The following is a 27,173-nucleotide window of genomic DNA, read 5'->3' on the forward strand; positions in this document are numbered from 1 at the left end:
CCACTCAGCCCCGGGCAGGGACATAGCGAGCCCCTCCGAGAGGCAGGGACAGTGGTCAGTCGCCAGGAGGCCACAAAGGCGTGCTGGAGCTCCTGGCGGGATACACGCAGCACGGAGCAGCACACGGGAGCCAGGCCCGCCCTCTTGGCTCTCCTGCCCTGGGAGGCGGCCAGGGGAGGGGCTGGCGGGATGTGGGGAGAGGGGCCTGGAGGCAGGGCTGTCCCACTTGAGGGAACAGTCGGGGAAGAGCAGGCCCCTGGCTTGCAGCAGAATCAGGGTGTCTCATGGGCTGAGGTCCCCAAGCCCTCCCAGAGTGACGGTAGCACTGAGCGGTGGAGCCCCCAGCTCGGGGAGGGGGGATGGTGGGAAGGCCAGGGGACAGCAGGTGCTCTGCAGTCAGGGGGCCTGGGCTCGGCCCCATCTCTATCACTGGCTACCTGAGTGACCCTGGGCGAGTGACCTTGACCTCTCCAGGCCTCAGTTTCCTCAGCCATAAAATGGAGACAGGCCAACACTCCTAGCAGGGCGGTTGTATCACTCCTAGCAGGTGACAGCCCCCAGTGTCCTGTGGGTGCTCACACCCTGCAGCCAAACCTTCCCAGCATCCTCCCGGTCTAGTTTTCTCTCCATTCCTACTTCTGGTACCAGTAGGGCCTCCTCCACATCTCCTCTTCCCCATTTCCAGGGACCATTTGTCTTTCAGCACTCATGCCAAGCACAGGCCTGATATACAGTAGGTGCTCAACGAACGCTCGAAGACACAAGGAATGAATGCAAACACCCCAGGGCCCTGCTGGATACACCTGCACACACATGTGGATACCCCCCCAACACCTCACTGCCCCATCCGACCCGAGCTGCCCTGGACCTCAGTGGAACCACCTGGAGGGACCGGGTAGGGCAGCCTGGGAGGGAGAAGGGGGCCGGGTGTGAAGGGGAGCAGGGGGCAGCTGGGGCAGGTCACAGGCAGGCGGGGGGCAGGCGGTCACTGTGGCTCAGTAGGCCTGTGACTGGTAGCCCTGGGGCTCGGGCTCAAAGGCGCTGGCCGGCTGCTGGTAGGTGCCACCCATGCCGGCGGGGTCTGGCCCGGTGCTGGGCTCCACGTAGGGGGCGTAAGGCATGCTGGAGTCCTGGCTGGGGTCCATGTAGTCCTGGGAGAAGAGGGCCGAGTCTGCGCCAATCTGGTACCTCTGGAAGGCCAGCACAGCCTGGCCCGCCTGGGGACGGGGGTCGGTGGGGACAAGGACAGGCGGGAGGGGATGGTTAGGGGAGAGACAGACAAGAGCACTGGGTTAGTAGAGGTTAGTCCACAGGACACGGGCAATAGAGGGTTAAATATTCTCAAAACACAGAAGATGAAACCAAGCTTGACTGGGGAGGAAAGAAGGCTGTCCTCGAAGCCAGCCCAGAACCACACTCTCTAGCCACAAAGAACTTCAGAAATCACCTGCCCTGTAGCCCCTAATCCCAGAGGTCACTCTGGGTCAACAAAAATTCTCGAGTCTTCATTTTGGAGTGTTAAAATGCCCCCAAGGCCCACAGCATCCTTCTCAAGATGTGTTCTTAGGGAGTTAGATGGAATGGAGAAAAAAGTTTTTGGTGGGACAGAGAAATGTCGGCATCTCCTAAAAGCTATTCTGTCTCTCTTGCAGTTAGGCATAGCCATATGACTAAGTTCTAGCCAATGGGTCACCCCCAAGTTCTCTGTCCCACCCTTTGACCTGATGCCTGGAATGCAGGTGTGATAGCGGGCGCTCTAGTTGTCATAATGGACCATGAGGTCCATGAGCCAAATTGTAGGGAAGGACGAAGCCTGGGTCACTAAAGACTTCTGGAGCCACTATGCCAGCCCTAGACTGTCTTCCCAGACTTAGACTTTGTTTAAACCACTGTCATTTGTGATTTCTGTCATTTGTCGCTGAACCTAATTCTAACTGAAATGCTTCACCAAACAAGTTTGGGAAACTGAGTTAAATAGAAGACTATAGGACTTGTCAGAGCTTTGACTAATGACTGATATATGCTGGGATCCCCAAGGGGAAAACTATGGCAAGCAACATTTGCCAACCTTATCCAACCACTGAAGCCCTTTTTTCATAGGACCCAGTTGGGAAAGACTTGTCTACCGCATAAATGCATAGGCGGGAAGTTCTTTTCCGGTAAAAGCAGTTACATTGTTATGAAGGACAATGACACTGATCACACCAAGCTAGGGAATAAATTAAATCTGTCATTAAACGACAATGTTTATAGGTTTGCACTGAAAGTCTTCTCCAGAGACCTTCCCAATCCAGGTAATCTGCCTGTGATGGGAAAATGCTAATGTTCTACATACCCTTGTTTGGGGTCTGGGAAGGCTGAGGCCTAGAAAAGGGTGGCCTCATGGCAGTCAGTGCCAGAACCCAGACCTGAACACAGGGGTCCTGCCCCTTCCCAGGCCACGGCCCTCCCCACCTCCTTCCTTTTGATCAGCCTGCTGACAAGGCACTAAGTCAACCAGGAACCCAAAAGGGTCAATGCGTGAGAGACAGGGGGGCAAAGGGCCAGGGGCCTGGGAAAGGCAGACCAGGCCTCAAGGAGGTGGGCTGAGGAAGTTAGGAGTGGCCCTCCTGTATTTTCCACTATGTTGGTAAGAGGTCCTGGCTGTGGGGGCACTCGGATTCAGGAGCCTGGAGAAGCAGGGAGGTGGAAAGTCCCCCCTGGGGTACCAGCAACGTTGTCAGCACCCTTGAGCCATCAGTGAGCCCACAAGAGCACAAGGGGAATGAATGAATGAGTCCCTGAGAGGAACTTCTGCAGACCTGGTCCTCCCACAGCTCCCTGGCTCCACTGGTGTCTGCACGGAGGCAGAGGGCTGGAGCAGATGACCTCTGCAGACCCTTCCAGGAAGGGGCCTCTAGCTACAGGCACCTAGTGCTATATCTGTGGTCACTCCTCCATCCCCACTGAGTCAAGGCCTCCCTTAGCCAGCCAGTTCAAAGAGCCACAGACAGGAGCCATGGAGGGGTGTGGGCCCCTGCTGGACTGAGGTGCAGAGGTGAGGCTGGGCGTTCTGTTCAGAGCCCAGGGACCTGGTGGTCCACCTGGCCCTGCTTCTTCAGAGCAGGTGCACTCTCTGTGGCATTTCCACCGTGCAGTGCTTTGCCCTGGGGGCCAGTTTGTACTCCAGGGCAGCAGAGGGAACCTGTGTAGAAATGGGGGCCAAGGTCCTTTGGAAGAACAGGGACTCACCACACGGGAATCACTCCCAAAGTAGAGATTATGAAGGTGTCCTTGACTCCTTGGAGAGAATGAATGAATGAATGAATGAATGAACAGAAGAACCTACATTTATTGAGCATCTCTGTGCCAAGCCCTGTGCCAAGCTTTGCTTCATCTGTGCAACAGCCCTGAGAGGCTGGTCCATTATCACTCCTCAGTCCAGGGAAGTAGACTGAGGCTCAGAGAGGTGCACAGGTCTGCCCAGGGTCACAAAGCACACGAGAGCAGAGCCAGACCATGAGTCTTCTGATGTCCTGGGCCAGACACCCCTTGGCAGCCAGCCTCCATGGGGACTGGAAAATCGGCCTTCATGTTGCAGCCATGGGACGGGCTCTCAGCCCACAGCTCGGCACCCTGACAGCCCATGTGTGGAGCCACCTCCAGCCCTTCTACAACCTGTGCAGTACATTTGGGGGAGGTTTCGGTTTGTCTGTCTTCCCCTCCCCAGGATGTGGGCTCCTGGGGCCAGGGACCACATCTGATTCATCACTAGGCACAGAACAGTTGCTCAATAAATGTTTACTGAATGAATGGACACATGAAGAATAAACAAAGGAGGCAATGAGCGAATGGTGAGTCTTAACTGGCCCCTCTAGCCAGCTTTCCACCGCTCTGCACGCCCTGGCATCTTGGCCGGTCCAGGAAGTGGGCTGCCCCCCAACCTTGCCACTGGGCATAATTAGGGCTCCCTGCCTCTGGAAGCCGGGCGGGCCTACGGCTGTGCTGAGGTGGGAAACAGTGTGCTGTATTCCTCCTGGAAGGTAAGGTCCTTGAATCTCCGCACGGCCAAGGCAGCGGTCAGGCTCTGCCAGGAGAGAGCAGGGGTGAGGCCAGCGGGGAAGAACAGGGAGAGCCAGAGGTGCCAGCAGGGAGGCTGACTGCAGTGGGCTGGTGGGCACCTGTCAGTCAGGCTTTCAGACCCACCCCTGGAAGTCGTGGTGTCCAATCACCCACTCCTCCTCTTCAAGCCCCGCCCCCAAGAGAAAAGGGATAGCCAGGAGCCCCAAAAAAGGAAGAAGTCTAGGACAGGCCCAGGAGGGCAGGGGGGACAGGGAAGGCTGGCTGCAGCAAGGCTTCACAGGAGGGGTCAGGACAGCTGGAAGGTCTGGAGGGAAGGGGGCACTGTCAGAGGGGAGGTGAGAACCCTTGGGATGTGGGAACGGAGCCTATATAACCCCAGATATCTGCAGGAGGGAGACGAGAGAAGAAAAAATAAATCAAGAGGACCTGGAACCAGTGGGAAAGAAGGACCAGCCTTGCTGTCACGCTGATGGGTGCTCAACACCACTCGGTCTAGAGCCTGCAAAGGGGTGATCTCTGGCCAGTGGGGCCCAGAGACATGCTTTTTTGGACCCACACGATATATTTTTTTAAACTTGAACAAATTGCGAACACATAAAGAGCAGATTTCTCATAGAAATTCAGACTTCTGGGCTCCCTGGGAAAACAGGAAGACCTGGCCTCTGTGGGTCCCCATTACTGCTCAGAACAGGGGCCGGGCAGAGGGTACCCTTTTAGGACGGTGTGCACATGCCACCCGGTCCACTCACGCCTTCTCACACCCTGCCTGCCCCGTGGCCATCTGCGTTTGTGACACACCCCACAGCAAATCCAATCTCCCCACTTTACAGATGGGAAGACAGAGGCCCAGAAAATTAGAGGCAGCCCCACAATTTGACCCAGGTCTCCTGACTCTCAGCTTGGGCTCCTTCCCTGCTTTGAACCTCAAGGCCTTAACTTCCCATCTAGGCCTCAGCTTTGTCATCTGTAAAAGGGGACAGTAAATACCTACCATCCAACTATTGGAGTGGTTGGGAGGGGAGTCCATTACCACAGGAATGGTGCTCTGCACCAAAGCCAGGGTCTGCCACCACCACCTGACTGTCTTTGCTGGACAGTCTCCTTCCTCAGGGAGCAGCCCCGCCATGAGCATTGAGGAGGGAAGCAGAACAGAGTCCGTGGCTATGCTCAAAGGCCACCAGCCCGGGAGCCTGGCTGGGGCCGGCGAGTGTGGGCTGGGTGGGCGGTGTACTCACCCACGTGAAGATGGAGAAGAAGGAGAAGGCGATGGCAGCCCGGGCCGCGTCTGTCCCTTCGTTCAGCGGGTTGTCCTTGGAGACCTGCCACTGGTTGGCCAGGTAGCAGAAGCCCACGAACCACAGGAAGGCCCAGAAGGCTGGGGTATGCGCGGGGCCAGGCGGACGCCCGCGTGGGGAGAGAGGGCGAAGAGGGAGGCGATTGGAAACCGAGGAATGGGGGACGTTCAAGAGCACGTCTCCCACGCTCCCCCACCCCCAAAGGGAGAGGAGGTGGGGGTCAGAGTGGGGAGAGCACAGGCAAGGTGCAGGCGGAAACAGAGAGGCCGGTCAGATGCAGAGCGGGAGAGAGACCACAGAAAGAACCAGCCAGGCCGGGAACAGATCCAGGGAGGGCCGGGCAGTGAGAGGGAGGGAGACACAGAGGGGAGGAGAGACAGAGAAAAGTCAGTCAGCCTCCGCCGGCGTGTCTCTAACCTCAGCCAACACACGTTTCCTGGCTGAATCCCTGACTGACCCATGGTCCACCCTGAGACCTGCAGCTCTCTGGGAGGAGCGTCCACCCAAGCCCGCAGCCTCCCAGAGAACTGGGCAGGGGAGGATGAGGGGACGCCGGACCCAGCAGGTCTGAGTCTCAACCACTAGTGTGACTGCAGCCTCACAAGGCCCCGAGGTTAGTGAGGGGCCCTTGGAGAGCCCAGGTCTGGGGAGTTTAGTGGTGCGAGCCCTGTGACAACAAGATCTCTAGATGCCCACAGTCTATCCATAGAAGTCCAGAGCTGCTCAGGATAAAAAGCGTGTGTGCCGGGGGTGGTGCCTAGAGCCCAGCCCCTCCCAGGGACACTGCTGGGGAACCCAGGGGCTCCATGGAACAAAGTTTGAGAACCACTCATGTCATTCTAGTTCCTTCAAGTCTAAGGGACCCTGGGCCTCACTGCCTGCAAGCCAGGCACATCCTGACAGTCCTGGGGCCAGGAAGTGGGGGGAGGTCCCAGCCAGACACCTGAGACCACAACCCCAGGCCAGTGACACCAAATCCAAGCACCCTCCAATCAGCCTCTCGGAACTCACGGGGACAGAGACCAGGGTACTTCTGCCAAAGGCCATTTCTGAAGGGCAGGGGTGGCAGGTCACGGTGGCTCCCCAGCTCCAGGTCCTGACCCTCCCGGGGTACCTACTGTGTGCTAGGGCCTTCAGCCATCGCCTTGCTTACTTCTCACGGGGCTCCACCAGGGAAGGGGCCAGAGGAGGCCACTGAAAGAAGGGGTAAATCCACTGGTCATTGTGCTCCCCTCCCCGCATGAGCTATGGGCTGTTCTGGGGTCTCAGGCCCAGCCCTGGTCCCACCCTTCCCTGCTGCCAGCCCTGTGACCCCAAGTCTGTCTCTTCACCTGCCTGTACCTCAGTTTCCCCATCTGGAAAATAGGGAGAAGGGTGGCAGCCGCCTCCCAGGTGTGCGTGAGGCTGAGGAGGACCACGGCCAGGACAGCCCCCTGCGGACTCTGTTGCGCTGGGGTTGGGGGGTGCCCACTGGGATGGGGGCTCACCCGAGACGCCGATGTCGGACAGGACGGCCTTCTTACGGTCCTTGACACTGCTGATCTGCGGGAAGTACACGTCCAGGGCCAGGTAGAGCAGGCAGGTGAGGAAGGCAAGCACGCCCACGGTCACGCCGTAGCCGCAGGCATTGGGGTTGTGGTTGTAGATGCAAAACTCCTTGCTGTCTGAGGGGCTGTTGAGGTAGCCCTCATTCACGATGGAGCCGAACACCACGATGGAGAACACCTGCGGTGGCGGGGGAGGGGCAGGGGCAGGCGTGAGACCCCTCCCAGTACCAGCCCCAGGGGAGGGGAGGGCTGCCAACCCCCTCGGCCTGCTGCCTGCCTCTCTGTGAGCCCTCTTCACCCCAAACAGCCACAGGGCCTGTGTTAAGCATGCATTTCAGAGGGCAGGCCCAGAGAGGGAGGGGAACTTGCTTGGGGTCACACAGCACAGGCGGGGGTCAATCGCCTTCTTCTTCAGCTGCAGGCACTGAGGACCCTCTGACCACAGATGTGGCCCCACTCCCCTTCCAGCCAGGTGCTGAGAGGTCTTCCTGGGCCCTGATACCACAGTTCCTCTAGGACTGGACCTGGCCTCCCAGGAGAAGAGGTCTCAGCCCTCTGGGTGGTAAACTGCCAAGCCAGCAAGCCCCCAGCTGATTCCTCCGGATGTGGGCACGTGCCCAGCCCCATTCTGTGCTCCCCTCTGCTCTGCAGAGCCACGGGCTGTTCTGGGGTCTCAGGCCCTGTCCTTGGTCCCACCCTTCCCTGTTGCCCAGGCCGTGACAAGTGGAAAGAATGATAAATGAAAAAAATACAACAGTCACAATCCTGTCAATTACAGAGCAACAGGTCAATTACTTGCAGGACCCCAAGTGTAACATGTGTTACCTCCTTAAGTGCCCCCAACAACTTCCAAGACAGGTCTATTTCAGCTGGGCTGGCAGCCAGCAGAGATAGTCCCCTAAGACCCCACCTCCTGGTATTCCGCGTTTGTGCAATCTCCTTCCCCTAGACTGTGGGCTGAGCCTAGCGATTTGCTTCTAAACAAACGGAATATGTCAAAAAGTGACGGGATGTCACTTGTGCGAGGAGGTTACAAAGACCTGGCCTCCATCGTGCTCACCCCCTCCTGACTCCTCTCACTTGCTTGCTCTGATTGAAGCAGCTGCCAGGTTTTGAGCTGCCTTATGGAGAAACACGCGCAGCATGGAACTGAGAGGCCTCCAGTCAACAGCCAGCAGGGAACCGAGCCCCGCGGCCCACAAGGAACGAGTCCGGCCAGCACCATGTAAGTGAGCCTGACAGTGGATCCTCCCTCAGCCTTCAGATGAGACCGAAGCCCTGGCTGACACCATGATGTGAGAGGCAGTGGCACCTCGCTAAGCAGATTCCTGGCCACAGAAACTGTGAGATAACAACTGTTTGTTGTTTTAAGCCACTACATTTTGGGGTGTCTTGTTACACAGCAGCAGCTAACGAAGACAATCAGCATCACCGGCATTTTGCAGATGAAGCAGGGAAGGTATAGGTATTGGTTAATGTGCCCAGAGTCACACAGCTGGTACGTGGCAGAGCTGGCTTCAAACCCAGGGACCTGACTCTGAAGTTCATGCTTTTTCCTCCTACCTCTCGCCTCCCCAGAAACTATGATTATGAGGAGGCCCAGACCCAACTGACAAACACACAAACAGGAAAACAGAACCTCAGATGTGGCCTACAGTGAACTTGAGGTGCAGGCTGCAGAGGGTTTATTGTCCATTTTCCACTTCACTTTGCTTTCCAACTTTTCTATAATAAGGAACTAGAATTTCAATATGACCCAGACACATTTTCGTCCTTAGCTAACACCTATGATGGGAAGTGACTCCAGCGCAGGTGTGAGAAAAAATATAAGAAGCATCATTTTTTAAATTGTATCTTTTTAAGATGTCTACACTTTACATGGGTTTTAAAATGTACTGGACATATTAGTGTAGCAGTAATATATAAAAAACAAATCCACATTTTTAAATGAAGTATAGTTGATGTACAATATTATATAAGTTACAAGTATACAATATAGTGATTTACAATTTTTAAAGGTTATATTCCATTTATAGTTATTATAAAATATTGGCTATAGTCCCTTGTTGTACAATAAATCCTTGTAGCTTATTTTATACGTAATAGTTTGTACCTCTTAATCCCCTACCGCTATATTGCCCCTCCCCACTAGTAACCACTAGCTTGTTCTCTATATCTGTGAGTCTGCTTCTTTTTTGTTATATTCACTAGTTTGTTGTGTTTTTTAGATTCCACATATAAGTGATACACAGTCCTTGTCTCTCTCTGTCTGACTTATTTCACTTAGCATAATACCCTCCAAGTCCACCCATGTTGCTGCAATGGCAAAATTTCATTCTTTTTTATGGCTGAGTAGTATTCCATTGTATATATATACAATATTTACCACATCTTCTTTATCCATTCATCTGTTGATGGACACTTAGGTTGCTTCCATTTCTTGGCAACTGTAAATAATGCATGAACATTGGGGTGCATGTATCTTTTCAAGTCGGTGTTTTTGTTTTTTTCAGATATATGTCCAGGAGTGGAATTGCTGGGTCATATGGTAGTTCTATGTTTAGTTTTTTGAGAAACGTCCATACTGTTCTCCACAGTGGCTGCACGAATTTACATTCCCACCAACAGTGTACGAGGGTTCCCTTTCCTCCACATCCTCGTCAACATTTGTTATTTGTGTTCTTTTTAAAAAAATATTTATTTATTTATTTATTATTTATTTTGGCTGCACCGGGTCTTCATTGCAGCATGTGGGATCTTTAGTTGCAGCATTTGGACTCTTAGTTGCAGCATGCATGCAGGATCTAGTTCCCCGACCAGGGATAAAACCTGGGCCCCCAACATTGGAAGTGCGAAGTCTTTTTTTTTTTTTTTTTTTTTTTTTGCGGTACACGGGCCTCTCACTGCTGTGGCGTCTCCCGTCACTGAGCACAGGCTCTGGACGCGCAGGCCCAGCGGCCGTGGCTCACGGGCCCAGCCGCTCCGCGGCATGTGGGATCCTCCCGGACCGGGACACGAACCCGTGTCCCCTGCATCAGCAGGCGGACTCTCAACCACTGTGCCACCAGGGAAGCCCCAAGAAGTGCGAAGTCTTACCCACTGGACCACCAGGGAAGTCCCTATGTTCTTTTTGATGATAACCATTCTGACAGGTGTGATATGATATCTCATTTTTGTTTTGATTTGCATTTCCCTGACGATTAGCGATGGTGAGCATTTTTTATGTGCCTACTGGCCATCTGCATTTCCTCTCTGGAAAAATGTCTATTCAGGTCTCCTGTCCATTTTTTAATCAGGTTGTTTTTTTTTTTTTTAATCAGGTTGTTTTTTTGATGTTGAGTTGTATGAGCTGTTTATATATGTTGGATATTAACCTCTTATCAGTCATATCATTTCTCCCATTCATTTCTCCCATTCAGTAGGGTTGTGTTTTTGTTTTGTTCATGTTTCCTTTGCTGTGCAAAAGGTTTTAAGTTTAATTAGGTCTCATTTGTTTATTTTTGCCTTTATTTCCTTTGCTTTAGGAGATAATTCCAAAAAAATACTGCTATGATTTATGTCAAAGAGTATTCTGCCTATGTTTCCCTCTAGGAGTTTTATGGTTTCCAGTCTTACATTTAGGTCTTTAATCCATTTTGAAGTTTATTTTTGTATATGGTGTTAGAGAACACTCTGATTTTATTCTTTTACATGTAGCTCTCCAGTTTTTCCAGCACTACTTATTGAAGAGACTGTCTTTTCTCCACTGTATATTCTTGCCTCCTGTGTCATAGATTAACTGACCATAGGTGCATGGGTTTCAAATTTATGTTTAATGGGAGGACTGATTCAAAAATTATTCCTGAAGGACGGCATGAACTAAGGTTTGGAGACCACTGGTTCATGACACTTGTGTTAACAAGGATTCTGACCCAAATGTCCATGAATGGATGAATGGAGAAGTAAGCTATGGCACATCCATACAATGGAATATTATTCAGCCATAAAAAGGGACAGAGTTCTGATATATGCTGCAACTGGATGAACCTTAAAACAGGTGAAGAAAGAAGTGAAAGAAGCCCAGACACGAAAGGTCAGTATTATGATTTCTTTTATGTATCATACCCAGAATAGGCAAAACAGAGACAAAAAGCAGACTAGAGGTTACCAGGGGCTGCAGGAGGGAAGAATGAGGAGTGATCACTTGATGGGTATGGCGGGTATTTGTGGGGTGATGGAAAAGTCTCGAAACTAGACAGGTGGTAGTTGCACAACACTGGGAATCCACTAAATGCTACTGAACTGATGCTTTAAAATGGTGTATTGTGGGTAATACGAATTTTTCTGCAATTCAAAAAAAAAAAAGAAAGGATGCGGGGGGGTGCTGTGTCCTGGTTCAGCCACGGGCACTGAAATGGGCAGTGGTGGCCTGTGAGCCACACATTTGCCAGTCCTGATTCGGGAATGTACATGTCACCTCAACCTGCAGACCAGTGCAGGCCTCCTGGCACACGGCTCTGCCCGGTCACAGGCTCTGCATCCTCACATCCTCCGCATGGAGCAGCAAGGGCGATTCGTACTGCCCCCAACTGACAGAGAAGGAAAACTGAGGCTCAGAAAGAGAAGGTGACACTGTTGTCAGGGTACAGGCTGAACTTGAACCCAGGTCTCTTGAATCTCAGCCCTACGCTCTCTTCCACCTGACCAAGCTGACCCTCAGCCTCAGGAGGTGGGCCCTGAAGCAGGCGTGACCCTTTATTTCCAGAGACCCAGGGGATCAGTAGGAAAGCATCGGTGTCATGGGAACAGGCCGTGGGACTGGAATGGCAAGTCTGGCGTTCAGGGGCACAGGAGGGGAGAGGCACGAAGTCCAGACTTCAGAGCAACTGTCAGAGGGACCCCTGGGCTACTGACAGCCCAGACAAGCAATGCAGACGCCACTGGGAGACAAAGGCGGGCTCTGACAGCCAGCTGCCTGGGCCGTGCACTGCACAACTCCAGGGACCACCACTCACACAGCCCCTTGGGCCTGTGCACCAAGACAAGTCCAAGGCTCCTACCAGAAAACTGCCAGGTTGGGAATCTGAGGCCCAGTCCCAACGTCATCAGACGTCACCAATCCAGCAAAATGGAAAAGCCTCTTGATTAGACAGAGACTTCAGACACTGAGGAGTCACACAGACCTGCTGGATTCAAATCCCAGGCCTGCTGCTCATGCTGTGTGGCCTCAGGCAAACGACTTAACCTCTCTGAGCCTCAGATTGGTCCTCTGTAAAAATTAACCTTCCCTCCAGGGCTGACGGGAGCATTATACACAAGTACACAGAGCACAGCAGTCAGGACTTCGTTAAGGGTTAACTCCCTTCTCCAGAGGCCCTGGGAGAGAAGACGCTCTCCCTGGGGGCTGGAACAAGGGTGGACCCCTTCCCTAAAACAGGCTGAGTGGAGGGGTGGGGGCAGCAGGTGGGTGGAAGTCCGGGCTTTGGGGACAGCAGAGGAGGAAGCATTAAAACGGGCCCTCTTGGGGGAGAGGAGCAGGGAGTCCTCAGAGAGGCCAAGAGGAAAGTGCTGGTGAGGGCGTGTCCCCAAGAGGGGAAGGAGCAAGATTAAACAGCCTCCCGGACCTGACCGGGCGGGGCCACGGAACTGGCAGAGCTGGCATGCCAGCTCCCTGCAGCTGGTCCTTCAGCCCCTGGGCTCCCCGCCCTCCTCTCCGCCCACGGCTCCCTCCTGCAGACTTGGGCCTCCGTCAGGCATTCATCACAGGTCACAGGCTTCTCAGTGCCTTGCACTGTGCTGGGAGGGGGCGTCAAGGGGGACCGCGTCCGTGGAGCCCCTGCTGTCGGGGAGCTGACCATCTGGAGCTACAGGAGTGAGGGGGCGAGAGCCTGGCCCCTTGTCTAGCGGGGTGACCTTGGGCTTAACCTCTCTGAGTCTCAGTTCCCAACAACAATAGCACCTAAACCACTGACATTTTGTGAGGAATAAATGAGGTCCTACGTGTAAGGAAGAGCATGTGATGCAGAGTAAACAACCAAAAACTGCCAGACTGACACTAAAGAAGTGGAAAAGATAATTGAGGCAATGACCCACGGTGGCAAGTGCTGGGAAGAGGTGGCAGTGGTCAGGGGAGGGAGCCCTGAGCAGTGATCTCTGAGCTGGGTCAAGAAGGAGCCAGCTCTGCACAGATCAGGGGAAGCGTGTTTCAGGCACAGGAACAGAAGGGGCAAAGGCTGAAGGTGAGGGAAGGAGCACGCTGGAGCAGGGACCAGGGAGCTGGGGCTGGAGGAGGCAACGGGACAGGAAGCGGCAGGGAGAGCAGGGCCTGGTGGGATTAAATGGACTAATCATTGGATTAAATGCAGCCAGAAGCCACAGGAGCAACGAGATCTGGGTCTATGGATCATGCTCCCCACCCTGCAGAACGAAGGTCACCTAAGTGCCCCCGCCCCCAATCCCCGGCCCTGGGCCTTCTGGACACAATCCAAGCTTCTAGGGCTGGTGGTCAAGGTCCTCTAAGTACCCGCTCTGCCCACCTCTCCCGGTGCCTCCCTTCCCTCCACTTCCCACCAGCCACCTACTTGCCCACCTCACAACCCCCGGCCCTTTCCACTGTTTTCTTTCCGTAATATTCTTTCTACCACGCGGTAGGTGCTGGGCTATAACTAACTTTTCTGATTATGTTGGGTGGCGGTGGGGTGAGCTACCCCTCTGCTGGGCATGCACTACCCAGGGAGATGACCGCTCTGCAGCCACAGGGCCCCCTGCCTCCGGGGCCTGGGAGGCCGCATCTCGGAGGCCAGAGAACTGGGGCTTGCTATCGGTTGTTCATTCATTTTAAAGTATTTCTAAGCACCTAGTATGTGCCAGGCCCTGTGCGAGAGGCTGAGGGGGCAAGGTCCCTGTTCTCATCAGGGAGACAAACAGCTGAGAAACATGTACAAAAGTCCAGACAAGTGTCCCGAAGAAGCATCAAGCAGGGCAGGAGGAGACAGACTGGGCGAATGGGGGTCACTGATGTAGTGACCTTTGAGCGGACGCCCATATGCAGAAAGGCAGAGCCATGCAGATATTGGGGAGAGACGTTCCAGGGAGAAGTAACCACAAGTGCAAAGGCACCTGGGGCGCGAATAAGCTTGGTGCCTCGCGAGGTGCACAGGGTGTGGCTGGAGCACAGTGAGCAAGGGGAGGTCCCCGAGGTAGGCAGGGGCCGGCCCCCAGGGCCTGCAGGGGAAGGCTGAGTGCAAGAGTCACTTCGGGGTTAAGAGCAGGTGAGTGATTGATCTGACTTAGGTTTAAGAAGACTCACCCTGGGCTTCCCTGGTGGCGCAGTGGTTAAGAATCCACCTGCCGGGGCTTCCCTGGTGGCACAGTGGTTGAGAGTCCGCCTGCCGATGCAGGGGACACGGGTTCGTGCCCCGGTCCGGGAGGATCCCACATGCCGCGGAGCGGCTGGGCCCGTGGGCCACGGTCGCTGAGCCTGCGCGTCCGGAGCCTGTGCTCCGCAACGGGAGAGGCCGCAACAGTGAGAGGCCCGCGTACCGCAAAAAAAAAAGAAGACTCACCCTGGTCATGATGGAGAAAAGACTGTGGGGCGAGGGTGTAAGCAGGGAGACCAGAGGGGCTAATCAGTGCCCAGGTAAGGGACAAGCGGGTGGGGCTGGCATGGGCAGCGGGATGGGGTGAAGTAGTGGGGGCTGAATGTCCTTTGGAGGTAAAGCCACCAGAATCTGCAGACACTGGCCTGCTGCGGGGAGCAGGGCAGTCGGGGAGGGGCTGGGCTGGATGAGAATTGGGAACAGAGGTGTCGTGCCAGGTCCCCCGCAGGCTGCAGGGCTGGGCAAGGGCAGGGAGCCACCCCTGGACCAGGCTGAGAGTCTACAGATGGAGAAACTGAGCCTAGGGGAGGGGAAGCAGCATTGCCAAGGACACACGACAAGGCCCTTGCTGTCTCACCACACCCCCTGCAGGACCCTCTGGGCCCCAGGTTAACTCCTTCATTTAGCTGCAGTCTCCCCACCCCGAGTGGGAGGGAGCCTCCCAAAAGCAGGTCCAGGCCCCAGGTTTCTGCTCCACAGTCCAAGGCAGGAGGAACGGGGACTCCCTCAAGACCCACGATGTGACTGAAACACATGCTCTTCACTCCACAAGGTCCATGGCCTTATTCTCATTTTACCCACGTCCAGGGAACTGCCCAGGTCCCACGGCTGTTTAAGGGTGGATGGAGTATTGACAAAAATCCAAGGCCGGTGCCCTGTGTCGGGCGGCCTCTGGGGTGACTTGCTAAGGCCGGATGGCAAGGAGCACGCAGAGCAGCCACCAGAGAACCGGAAATTAAACCACAATGAAATTCTACACTGGCCGCAGTGGCAGAGGCATGGGAGGGAGAAGCTCACCCCAACAAGCAGATCTGCTGCAGGGGCCGGGACAGGTCTGCGGAGGCAGAACCAGCAGCCGGGAAACAGGAGAGGATGGAGGGTGAGGGCCCCGGGAGGTACTCAGGGGGCCACTGGGCACAGGCAGGCACAGGAAAAACCACCTCCCTCCCTTGCGCTAGAGAAAAATGTTTAAAAAAAAAAAAAAGCACCAAGGTAAACTGGGGCAAGACTCTGTTTTTTTCACCATCTTTATAATCCAATCCTGAGTCTTAAAAAAATGGATTCCAGATGGCACTTAGAGCAGAGCTATCTCCAACTCAGAAAAGCAAATTGAAGGAATCTCAGCATCTCGGGCTCCTGGACTCAGAGACACACAGAAACAGAGACCCCAGAACTGCCAGACCCTGCCCTGGCCTCACATCGCTCTCTCTCCCACCCCATGACTCAACCATCCTAGAGGGCCAGCACTAGCAAAGCCACAGGCTGTTTGATAATTTCGCCCTGGCTGTTCCCACCTCCCAGAACACCCTTCCCCACCTTCTTCATCTTTCAAATAGGAACGAACTCCTTCCCACCCTTCAAAACCCTGTTGGGAGGTGGTGACTTGCAGCTGCCTCCTGGGACACCCTCCTTCCCAGTCACTCTCGCCCACCCTAACCCTGCACATACTCCTGCTTGGGATTCATCTACTGGTCTGTCTCCCCCGGCCCACCCTCACCCCCGACCCTGAGCCAGCCCACAGCCTCTGCAGGGGCCCTGCATCCACTGGGAGGGCTTGACAAAAATCATCTCATTTAATCCTCATCAAAACCTCTAAGGAAAAAAATAAACCTAAAAACACCCCACAGATTAGGAGATACACATTACTATGTACAAAACAGATAAACAAGGTCCTACTGTAGAGCACAGGGAACCATATTCAGTATCTGGTAATAACCTAATGGAAAAGAATCTGAAAAAAAAAAAAATATATATATATATACATACCTATATGTATAACTGAATCACTTTGCTGTACACCAGAAACTAACATTGTAAAAATCAACTACACTTCAACAGACAAACAAAAACAACAACAAAACACCCACCCCAACAAAGCAGGCTTACTTAGCGCACTCCAGCAGAGGGCAGCTGAGGCTTCATGAGGCCTGGACTCTGGCCAGCCCACGGCCGGATGACCCGGAGCAGGTAAGCATGGTGCCGGGCCTCCTGCCCAGGCCTGCCCCAGGTCCAGCCCCATTCCAGAATGTGTGCCAAACCTCGACCTTCAGCTGCCTCCCCATGAAGAAATGACTTCCAGATCCCAGACTCTAGGACAAGCACGAGACCCAGGAGAGACAGCTGCTGTGCCGAGCCTGTCACCTCCCCACAGTGCAGGAGGGGCCCGGCCCACTTTTCTCCACATCCGCCCAGAGAGCTGGCAGGCTGTGCCTGGGCCAGTGCCGGGCATCAGGCTGACTCGGGCTCCAGGGACAGCTGGGCCCAGCCAGCGTCAGGGGCAGGTGGGGACAGAGGTCCCTGCTGTTCTCAGGGAACTTCCCAGAGGCCTGGCTTTAAACATCCTTAGGCACCTGCTGGGTCTTCCTCCAGACAAGCTGTCAAGAGATGAGGTCAGGAGTCCACGACTCTCCGGTCCTGCCAGCTCCGGATGGTACCTTCTATCTACCTCACCCTGTACAGAGACATCTGTTCCCCAGACCGGTGGCTGGGAGGAGTCCCTGGTCCCTGCCTCACGCTGCAGGCAGCCAGCGGATCCGCTCGCCGGCTCTCCAGTTCGCGGCATCGCCTACTGTCCACTTCCAGGCCACAGTGTTGCTTGCCTGACTCAGGACAGCCTCCTCTCCCGCCTCCTCCGACCCATCTCCAGACGGGCGCCAGGGGGCGCTCACCACTCCCCCGACTCTCACCAGTCCCTCCCGGGGCTGAGGATAAAGTCCAGCCCCGAAGAAGACGACACCGACGGGCTGCTGGTCTCACCTCTGGTCTCTCCCCGCCCCCTCATCCATCTGCACACTGGCTCCCACTCAGCTGCTCAGACCCCAGAGTGGGCGCATCCTTGAACCCCACCCAACCTGGCACTTGGGTCTATTTCTTCATCCTTCCCCAAACAACTCTCAATTTCCTCCATGCAGCCTCCCGCCCCCGCCCCTGTGCCGGTCCAGGCCACCATCACCTCTTGCTAAGCGATGACGGCAGCTTCCCAGCCTCTGTGCGCCACTCCTGCGCCCCTGCACCATCCACTTCACTGGGGCTGAAAAGATCTCTCTAAACCTAAGTCAGATGCTGTCACCCCCTGCTGCATCTCACTCACCAACACCCGCACGGTGAAATCCTCCTCCCCACCCCAAACCCCAGGGTTCCAGCTTCCTCTCAGCCTCCTCTCCTGCCACTCGCCTCTGCTCCCTCCTAAGCTCATTCCTGCCTCAGGGCCTTGGCACTGGCTGTTCCCTCTACCTGGGATGCCTAGAGTTCCCCAGATCTTCCAGGCTGGCTCCTGCTGGTTCCTTCTCAACATCCAAATCTCAATGCAAGCCACCTCCTCAGAGAAGCTCTCCAGACCTGACTCCCAATATTCTCCAATACCCCCATTTATTTTCTCGATAACCTCATTATGTATTTTTTTCTTATTTTTTGGTTCAGTTGTTGGGTGTATGTCTCCAGTCCAGACCCAGAGGGAGGGTCAGGAAAGGCTTCAAGGTGAGTGAACAGCAAGCCTGATAGATGGGCAGAGGCACAGGCAGCACGAGTGTTGGGAGAAAGACTATTCTCTCCTCAGCATCCTTGGCTTGCACACCTCTGACCACAGGGAGCTCACTCCGTAACAAAGGGCTGCCACGTCCTCTCCCTCAGCACGAGCTGAGCCCGCCTTCCTGCCCGCATCCCCATGAAGTCCTCAACCTGCCTCCTGGGCCTCACGGGAAGAGCGGACAAAGAAACGGACAGCTGAGCATTTGAGGGATGAGTCAGGCTGCAAGGGCCCCCCTTCACGGGAACAGGCCCTGCCTCCCCCGGGTCACGTGAGGGAAAGGGCCGAAGCCAACGCAGGGGCGCGTGATGGGCACTGGGTGGGGGGGCACTCGGCTTCCTCAAGAGCCTCGTGCAGAGCCGCAGGGCGGGGACAGGGCAGGCGGGCTCCCTTCTCTCCTCCCAGGCCCGGCCCGGCCACCACCTCTGCAGCCTTGGAAGCAGAGACCTGCTGCGGATTAGGCAGTAATCTTCCCGCAAGCTGTCTCCGTGTGCTCTCCGCAGTGGGGGTGGGGAGTGGGCTTGCTGGGCAGGGGCCCTATCCCTGCGGCACTGAGACTCGCTGGACCTGGTGATCTGAAGGCTCCCCTGTCTTCTCCCTCCTGTGGCTGCACAAACACCAGGAGAGCAGGGAGCCTTCTTAGAAACGGGGAAACTGAGACCCAGCCCTGAAGACTGCAGACTTGAATGGGGACGGTGGGTGGATGGAGGAGGACAGAGCACTGCAATTCCCAGCCTCATTCACCCACGTGTGAGCCATGACAAGATGCCAGGTGCCGTCTCGCACTGGGGATACGACAGTGACCTGACAGACACGGTCCCTGCCCCCGAGCTTACAGCCCATGGGGCGCGGGGGCAGCAGCCTCTCATCACCCGTGCTGCTCCTTCTGCTTGGAATGTGCCCCCTCTCCGCCTGGCTGGCCCCATCCCTCCCACCTGTCCCGAGCCCGAGTGAGCCTGAGTGAGCGTTCCCTCACTCTAGGGCTTATGCTCACCTCCATACTTTAAGTGGTTTCTCCGCCACATTTCCCACCACTAGACTGTGAGTCTCGCAAAGACCAGGCACATTAAAGAGAAGGCGGCAGTCCCACGGCTGTCGGAACCAACGGAACCAACGGGGAGGACGTACGAACCCCTCACTGCACCAGATGCGGCCGTGAGAGCCATTAATAACAATTGGCCACAGGATTTGGCAACGTGAAGGTCACGGATGATCTTGGCGAGATGGAGAGGTGAGGGCGAGAGCCTGAGCAGGGCGCAAGTGAGAGAAAACCGGGGGAGAAACACCAGAGACGGTGACCATAGACAAATCTTCTGCAGGACCAGAGGCATGGGCAAGGGGGTGGGAAGAACTCCCATTTGTAAGCCGATGGGAAAGAGCCAGAGTGGAGGATGGAGGCAAGGGCGGAGGGAGGGAGGGAAGGAGGGAATCTGAGTCCTCCAGCAGGTGAGAGGGTACACCTGGTGGACCCTGCGAGGCTGGCCTGGCCACCAGAACAGGAGAGAGCCTGGGGGAGGGGCAGGTGCGAGGAGGCAAAGGGTGGATGCAAGCAGGGCTTTGCCAGGTGAGCGCAGCGATGCAGGGGGGCCAGAGCCGGGAGCAGGTGGGTGAGACCACCAGGGAGCCCAAGCTGGCGAGGGGGGCGGGGAGGATGGGGTGAGGGCCGGTGCACAGAGGGAGTCCCAGGCCAAGGACCGCGCGCGAGGCAGAGCGCTGGAACGACAGGAGGGGTGGGGAGAGGCAGACACCTGAGTTCTCGCCAGGAACAAGGGCCAGGCCCAGGGTACACCCAGTGAGAGTGGCTGAGGCAGGGAGGACAAGACTGTGGGAGGCTGGAGGCCAAGGAAGTGAGAGGCCAGGCTGTGAGAAGGATCACGGAAGCGGGAGCTACAGTCAGCAGGATGGAAGGTGGGGCGGTGCTGAGGGACAGGGCAAGTGACCTGGGGCTGGCTTGCAATGAGGGGAGTGGCTGGCCCAGTGCTGCGATGAGATTCAAAGCTGGGGGAGAATGGTCTGGAAGCAGCCTCAGGAGCCGGGATGACTGTGTCCCATCTCCAGGCCCGGCAGAGGGAGGGCATGAGGCAAAGAACAGCCCCCACTGAGAAGGCTGCTGGGGAAGCCGGGTCTGGGTGGTGGGGGAGGCCAGGCTACAATGCAACTTAAAAAAGGTGTCAGGGATGCTCAGAGGGGGGCCCAATATTGGGGGAAGACCATGTCCTCTCGACCCCTGGACCCTGAGTCATTTGAGGAGCCGGGATGGTTGGGGTTCCCAGGTGATGGCTTTCTGAACAGTCTGGGCCTGACAGCCTGGGACTCTCCCAGCCACCCCTTCCCCGCGGTCCCCCTCCCCCCACACCATCTTCCCAGGCAGAGGTGGGGTGAGCACCTCTCCCTCCGGGAAGGGAGGGCTTCCCCAGAAACACAGGGGCACGGGCCACCCTGCCGGCTCCAGCTGACACTGTTCTGCTCCTGCAGTATGGATCTGGGGCCCAGGCTCCCCCTGCAGGCCCCCACAAAGCATCAGGGGTGCGGAAGGCGGGTCCCTGACATCACTTCTTTAAATACTGACCAGTCCCCAAGTTCCCAACCTACAACCCACTAGGAGCAGGAGTAGCATTTGCTGAGGGTAGAAAGGCCGGGAATCACCAGCCCAGCCTGGCTGTCCTCCCCGCATCTGATAGATGGGGAAACGGGCCCAGAGAGCACTGGCAGACGCTCACGTCACACCACCTGTCAGGGGTGGAGTGGGCGCAGAACACGGACTCAGGCCTCGGGCCCCAGGCACTTCCTGACGCTCTGCCCTGCCTCTCCTCCCACCGGACAGCTGGTTCTTCCGGTGTAGGTGCCAACTGTGGCTCCGTGCCAGCTCTGCCATCTGCCCTCTCCCTTTCCTCCCTCCTCCCCCTGGTTCTTCCTCCTCTCCGCCCTCCCTCCCCCAGCCTTTGTTCTTTCTCCCCAGGCTCAAGCCTGCCTAACAGCTCTGCACAAGTGGCCGTGTGGGACTCCCCATGTGGCTGGGGACTCCCCAAAGCAGGAAGAAAGGGCCACGTCCTGGAAGTCGGGCATGGGCTGCAATCCCAGTAGCTCCAGTTAACCTCTCTGGGCCTCAGCATCTCAGCTAAAGTGGGGGTAATGAAACCCATTGGACAGGGATGTCACGTGCGTAGAGGAATGAACTGGATGGCAGGCCCTTTATACATCCATGTTCACAAACCGAGTCCGCCCTGAACCCAGGCGCTCCAATCCCACGTTACAGGTGAGGATTTTCCAAGGTCCCTCTCTGGCGGCCCTGGTCTCGATGCCAAACCCAAGACTCCTCAAGCTCCCACACTGCCCCAGGACACGAAGAAATGCCCAAGATGCATGCAGAAACCTATCATCCACGTCTCCTGATGACCTCCGTGTCCTGACTCTCTCCCAGGCCTGAGAGAGATGGACCAGACAAAGGTCGGTCACAGGCAGGCGAAGAGGACAAGAAGATTCTGAGACTGTCAGCGATACATACCAAAGGAGCACAGGACATGCCTGCGTGGACCCAGCCCCCCGAGTAAGTGGCAGGGCCTTGCCTGGTGCTGGCAGAGGACAGGCTAGACTACACCACACATTTCCTGCTGGGCCTCCTGTCCCCAGAGCCCTCCCCAAGCCATACCTCCACATGGCTCCGCGGGGAACTTCCGAAAACACACCTTTTCTCTGCTTAAAACCCCTCTCTGAGGCTGTCCATGGCCCTCCCATGCAGCCCAGCTTGTGAAACTGGCATCCAAGGCCGACCCTGGGTTGCCCACCCTGCCTGCCCCCCACACCTCTTTGACTTGCTCTCACTCACACACCCGGGGTCCCCAGGAGCTCAGCAACGTTTCTAAAACCCACTCAGACCTTGTGCCCCCAAGTATTTATTTATACATGTTGTTCCTCCCACCTGGAATGCACCTCCACCCCCACCTTCTTTATTAGGACCAACACAGGGGTCACCTCCCCCTGGAAGCCCTCCACGCCCCCTGGCAGAGGTACCTACTCCCCACTGGATTTCCTTCTTATTGCATCCCAAGCCTTCTGGATGGTGCCTGTCGACTCAATTCTGTTCTCACTGACCTAGAGCATCTCCAGTGGGACACACAGGCTGGCACCGAGCAGGGACTTGGTATTTGTGGAATGAATGAATGAATGCCAGAGCTGGCCAGAGGCTCTGTCTCCACCCTGGACCCATTTCACCCCAGCCCCTGCAGGCTCTAGAATTTCTATGTGGTACAGCTAGAGTGTGGCAATCTGGCTGGGAACGGAGACAAGGGGTCTCATTTTGAAGCTGCTGCGTTTGCAAAGCAAACTCAGCTTTTTTATTTTTATTTTTTGGCTGAGCCTCACAGCGTCGGGAATTCCCCGACCAGGGATTGAATCCGCGCTCCCTGCAGTGGAAGCGCGGACTCTTAACCATTGGACCGCCGGGGAAGTCCCGCAAGCTCAGCTCTTATACTCAGTGTTTGCTTGGAGTGATTGAGGGGGTCTGATAAAAATGAGGGTGTAAAACTGCTCCCTCAAGCCACTCCTTGGTGCCACTGCGACTCAGACAGGGAAGCCACGGGGAGTACACTGAATGTGGACCCAGTGGACTGGATTGAAACTGCGGCTCTGACAGTCCCGGGCCCAGGAGCTCTGTCTCTAGTCAGTAGAGAAGTCACCTCCAGCCTGCCCCTTACTTCTGTCATGCGAGGGATGACACCCACCCTCCTTACAACATCCTGAGTGTTACAGCCAAAGCCCTTAAGAGATCAACCCTGAAAATGGCAAAATTTCCAACATTTTATTGTTTTATTTTTGCCAAAACAGAGCATTAATTTAAAAAAAAAAAAGAAAGAAAAAGAAAACCTCTCATCTACCAGCGCCAATATTCTTTTCCCATAGGTCATTTCAAAGCTCTAAAAGGATGTAAATTCCAAATAGAAGGTAGTCCTTTATATGAAATCAGCTAGCTCCCTGCTGAAACTCCACTTCCCCCCACCTGGCTCCAGGTAAAGAAAGGGGTCACTGACAGGCTGCAGGATCGGGGCAGGATTGGGCACCTCTGACCCAGCCCAGCCTCTGCTTTCCGATGGGGAGACAGAGGCAGAGGGGGTGGCCACAGCTGGTGCCAGATCTCCTGGCCCCCCGCCAGCACAGCCCACCTCCCCGCCAACCCAGGTCAGAGGAGGCAGCTCTGAGCTCACCCTGGACACTGTCCCAGCTTAGCCATCACCTCCTCGCCCAGGGCAGGAAGGGTCCAAGCTGGGATCTGCCAGAGGGCTCACCAGCTCCCTCCCCACCTTAACCCTCAGGGTCCATTCCTCAATTCCCAAAGTGAGTAATCACCACCCACCAGGTGTGTGTGTGGGGTGGGGGGAGGTGGTGTAGGGCACACAGAGGCACAGAGGAGTTGAGAAAGCCTCAGTGAAGAGACAAGGGGTTCTGCAGGCCTGGGGGCTCAGGTTCCAGGGTAGGTCCACGTTTGGTGACTCCCTCAAGCTTACATGTTTGGGGACCCACTTTCAAATAAACAAATAACAGAAAAAAGATCTTTCTCTTACAAGTTTTACAAAATCGCAAGCCCAAGTGCTCACGTGGTTAGGGCCCTATAGGGCGGCAGAAGGGGTCTGGGGAGCACAGGAGTCCTGGATAGAGTGACCAACTGTCTTGTCTGTCTGGAACAGGGGGGCTCCCAGGTCATGGGACTATCAGTGCTGAAGCCAGGAAAGTTCTGGCAAACCAGGGCAAGCTGGTGCTGAATGCTCAGTCTCCACTAGCTGCAAGGTGAAGCTTAACGCCAGCCAGACCCTGCCTGCCAGACCCTGTGGTGAGCAAGCAGAGGGAGCTCGAGGGAGGAGGGCAGGTGGCCACGTGCATCCACTACGTGCCCCCACGTGTTAAAATATCTCAGCGCATCACGTGTTTTTGAAAAAGACTGGTAGGAGATAGCAGCCCTCCCTAAGTGGTGGGATCACACGTGCTTCTTTTTCCCATTTTTTTTTTTTTTTTGGTGAAATACACACAACATAAAATTTACCATCTTAACCACCTTTAAGTGTACAGTTCAGTGGTATTCAGCACATATATATTGTTGTGCAACCATTACAAGTGATTTATGTTTTCCAACAATCGGCAGGTATTACTTCTACGATCAGAAAAAAACCTATATATTTTTTTAAAGTTCATCAGCCTGTATCAGATACCTCTGCTCACACAAAGGTAGTGAGCAGGGCTGGGAGACTGTTGGGGGCCTCTGGGGGGATGTGGACATTGGATGGAGGTTGACCCAGATGACCCTTATCCTTTCCAAACCTGAAATCCCAGGACTTCAAACTCTTCCTGATCCAGGGGAAGCACTGTGCTTTGGAGACAGGAAGATCTGGGTTCAAATCCTCCATCTGCTACTTACATGCTCAGTAACCTTGGGCCTCTCTGAGCCTCAGCTCCCTCAAGTGTGATACAGACTGTGGGGGGAACTAGCCAGGTAACCGTGAGAACAGCCCTGCATAGTGGGTGCTCAGTGACTTTTTCTCCCTTCTGCTTGGAATGTCCTCCCGGCACCTTGATGTGCACACATGTAAACCCTCCTCATCCTTCCAGGCCCAATTTGACATCGCCTCCTCCAGGAAGCTTCTCTGATTGCTCTCCTGGTTTTGCTGGCCTCTGCCTGAGGGTGCCTGGCTCACTCCCCAGCGGGACTGTAGGCTCCCTGAGCACTAAGGGCTGCGTCTGAGTCACGCCGCCTTCCCTCGGAGCCTAGCCAACTCAATAAAGCTTTGCTAAATGAAGCCTTCACCAGCAGAAGTGACCCAAGCAGACAAAACGCCCACACCCCGTCACAAAGCCAGTGACTTCACGCTTCGGGCCGGCGGAGGGGAGCAGTGCACAGAGCCGCCCCACCTCATCAGGCAGGTGTCCCCCAGAGCTCTACCTTTGCCAAGGACCTGCCAGGGTCTCTGGGGAGCTGGAGACAACACATGGATGAATGAACTCAGCACCACAAACCCTCCGGATGTACCCAGGGTGCCAGGCCATGTGCCAGCACCAGAGACCCAAAGACTAAAGAACAGGGCTTCCCTGCCCTCAAAGAGCTCCCCATCTGGTGGGCACTTGAGAAGAAGGCGTTTAAATGTGGCCACCCTTCCTGTGGCACCAGAGGGAGGTTTTAATGTTTTTTAGACAAAGGAAGGGTAGATCCCTTTCCCTCTGGGAGGCCAGATATATAAACACCCCAGCTGTCCCACCCATCACACCCTTATATGGCCCTGAAAATCCAGGAAGTGAGGGAGTTTGAGCACCCCACAGCTGGCTTTAGGCTTAGCCCCGTGGGGTGGCTGACAGGGGCCCTGCCCAGTGTCCCCAATCCAGGCCTTTCTGATCTAGGCCCACAGGAAGGGGCCCCAGGCCTGCAGAGGCAAGACCCTCTAGTGAGGGGGTCTGGGCAATGGCCGGCAAACCTAGGGAGCCCCAGACACCCCTCCCCAGACAGCAGCAGGCCTCCTTTCCCTGGGGTGCTGCCCAGGTCATGTGAAACCCTCCCTGTGTGCTGACTCTGTCCCATCCTCCTCTCCCCGACCCCAGGTTTGAACAGGGACCCCCACTCAGCTCTCTGCACTGAGGGATTCTGCCCTCGTCAGGCTGGAGGTGCAGAACGGGCTTCTCTGCTCTTCCCTGTGGGCAGGGGACCTCTCTCCCGCCCTCCCGGCCCACGGCCCTCCTCAGGCATCCAGGTGTCTGCACGAATTCAGGAAATATCCGAGCCCAAGGAGGTCTCAAGGAGGCTCCTCCCACCTCGCTACAAATCGGGAAACTGAGGCAAGCTAGAGGAGGTGACGCTGCCCACCTCGGAATTTAACTCCTCAATTTCCGTGAACATTTCTAGGGTGGCTTCCAGCCCAAGGTCACGCTGCAGAAAGACGGTTCCCGGGGAGAGAGCCCAGGTATCCGGCTCCCGGCGCGTCGCTCCACACGAGCCCAGCTAAGCCACAAAAACCCGGCTTCCTGCCCTCTCCTCCTGAGCGCGTGCACCCCGCGAAACGATCCACGCCCCGATCCACCCCCGAATAAAGGCCACCTGAAACCAGGGCTCCGTCCCCACCGTCGCCGGTCCGCCCAGGCGGCCGCGCGCAACCCGACCCGCGAGGCGCCAGGTCGCGGCCTGGAGGTCACCGCGACGGGGGGCGGGGGGGAGAGTAAGAAGTGGGGACACCGGGAAGCCAGGGGTCGAGGAGCAGGCGCCCCCGCGAGGGCCAGGACCCCCGCCCGGAGCCCGAGAAAGAGGGAGGGGCGGGCGCCAGGACGCCGGCCGGCCGGCTCCCCACCCGCGGCCGCACCCGGGCAGCAGGCCTGGTGGGTTGGGGTCCGTCCGGGCGCGCCGCCCTCGCCCGCGCCCCCACCCCGCCCCACCCCCTGCTTGGCCGGGCCACCCAGATGTCCTTACCCAGGACACGACGCGCAGGATGGTGTGCGGCTGCCGGACCAGGGTGTAGGGGTCGAAGGCGCCCCCGGCTTTGCCCGCTCCGTACGCACCCCCTTCCATCGTGGCTGCACCCGCGCGGTGCACCCCACTCGGCGCGCTCCGCCAGCCCGTGCGCGTGCGTGATGCCCCCGCCCCCTCCCCTGCTCGCGCGACCGGCGAGGCCGAGGGCTCCCGAGAGGGGGCGCCGTAAGCCGAGGGCGCCGGGCGGGCGGGCGCGGCGGCAGCGGGCGGGCCGCGCGCGCCCTCGATCGCGGGGACGCGGGTGCTGCGGAGCCGGCGGAGGGCGCGCTCGTCGCTGGCTTGGTGACCTCTTTGCTGAGTAGTGGGGACGAGGAGTGGGGGGGCGCAGTAAACGCAGGACTTGTCGCCGCCCCCGGGTGGCGGGTCTGTCGGACCTCCCTACCTGCTCCGAGCCTACGGCCCTGGATGAAACCACCTTCGTGACTTTTTTGCTGGTTTCCTGTCGCTCTGTCTGCCCCCAATATAGTGAGCGGACAGGGGCCGCGTTTGTATTCCTCATGGGGTGCTTGGGACACAGTAGGTGCCGCAGGACTTCTCGAATGAATGAACCACGAATGAATTCGATTCACGAATGAATTACCCTTCTCTCAGAGCCTTCTAAAGCACAGCCCCACCTCCCCGGAGGACCTTTCCACCCTGTTTTTACGCTGACGTCACGTGAGTCCCCGA

General features: G+C 56.4%; 1 protein-coding gene across 2 annotated transcripts; it reads right to left on the reverse strand.

The window, feature by feature from the left end:
* Positions 1-973: 973 nt before the first annotated feature.
* On the reverse strand, positions 974-26,564 carry SYNGR1 (synaptogyrin 1). Of its 2 annotated transcripts, none has more exons than XM_065886896.1 (4): positions 26,445-26,557; positions 6,845-7,082; positions 5,298-5,437; positions 974-1,217 (listed from the first exon to the last, which is right to left on the reverse strand). In XM_065886896.1, exons 1-4 carry the CDS (start codon positions 26,541-26,543, stop codon positions 996-998), a joined length of 699 nt encoding a protein of 232 aa, XP_065742968.1. In that variant the 5' UTR covers positions 26,544-26,557; the 3' UTR covers positions 974-995. The 2 variants fall into 2 exon arrangements, with proteins under 2 accessions (XP_065742968.1, XP_065742969.1); XM_065886897.1 differs by lacking the exon at positions 974-1,217 and adding an exon at positions 3,766-4,066 and having other exon boundaries at positions 26,445-26,564.
* Between the last annotated feature and the right edge of the window lie 609 nt (positions 26,565-27,173).

This window comes from Phocoena phocoena, chromosome 11, assembly GCF_963924675.1.
Source record: "Phocoena phocoena chromosome 11, mPhoPho1.1, whole genome shotgun sequence".
NCBI classification, from domain to species: domain Eukaryota; kingdom Metazoa; phylum Chordata; class Mammalia; order Artiodactyla; family Phocoenidae; genus Phocoena; species Phocoena phocoena.

Bases quoted from the DNA above. Each gene is read 5' to 3' on its own strand.
- SYNGR1 (XM_065886896.1), bottom strand. From the start codon at position 26,543: ATGGAAGGGGGTGCGTACGGAGCGGGCAAAGCCGGGGGCGCCTTCGAC. The intron at 5,438-6,844 runs GTGAGCCCCCAT...CGCATACCCCAG, and splicing joins GTCCGACATCGGCGTCTCGG to CCTTCTGGGCCTTCCTGTGG. The intron at 1,218-5,297 runs GTGAGTACACCG...CCCCGTCCCCAG, and splicing joins TCTTCTCCATCTTCACGTGG to GCGGGCCAGGCTGTGCTGGC.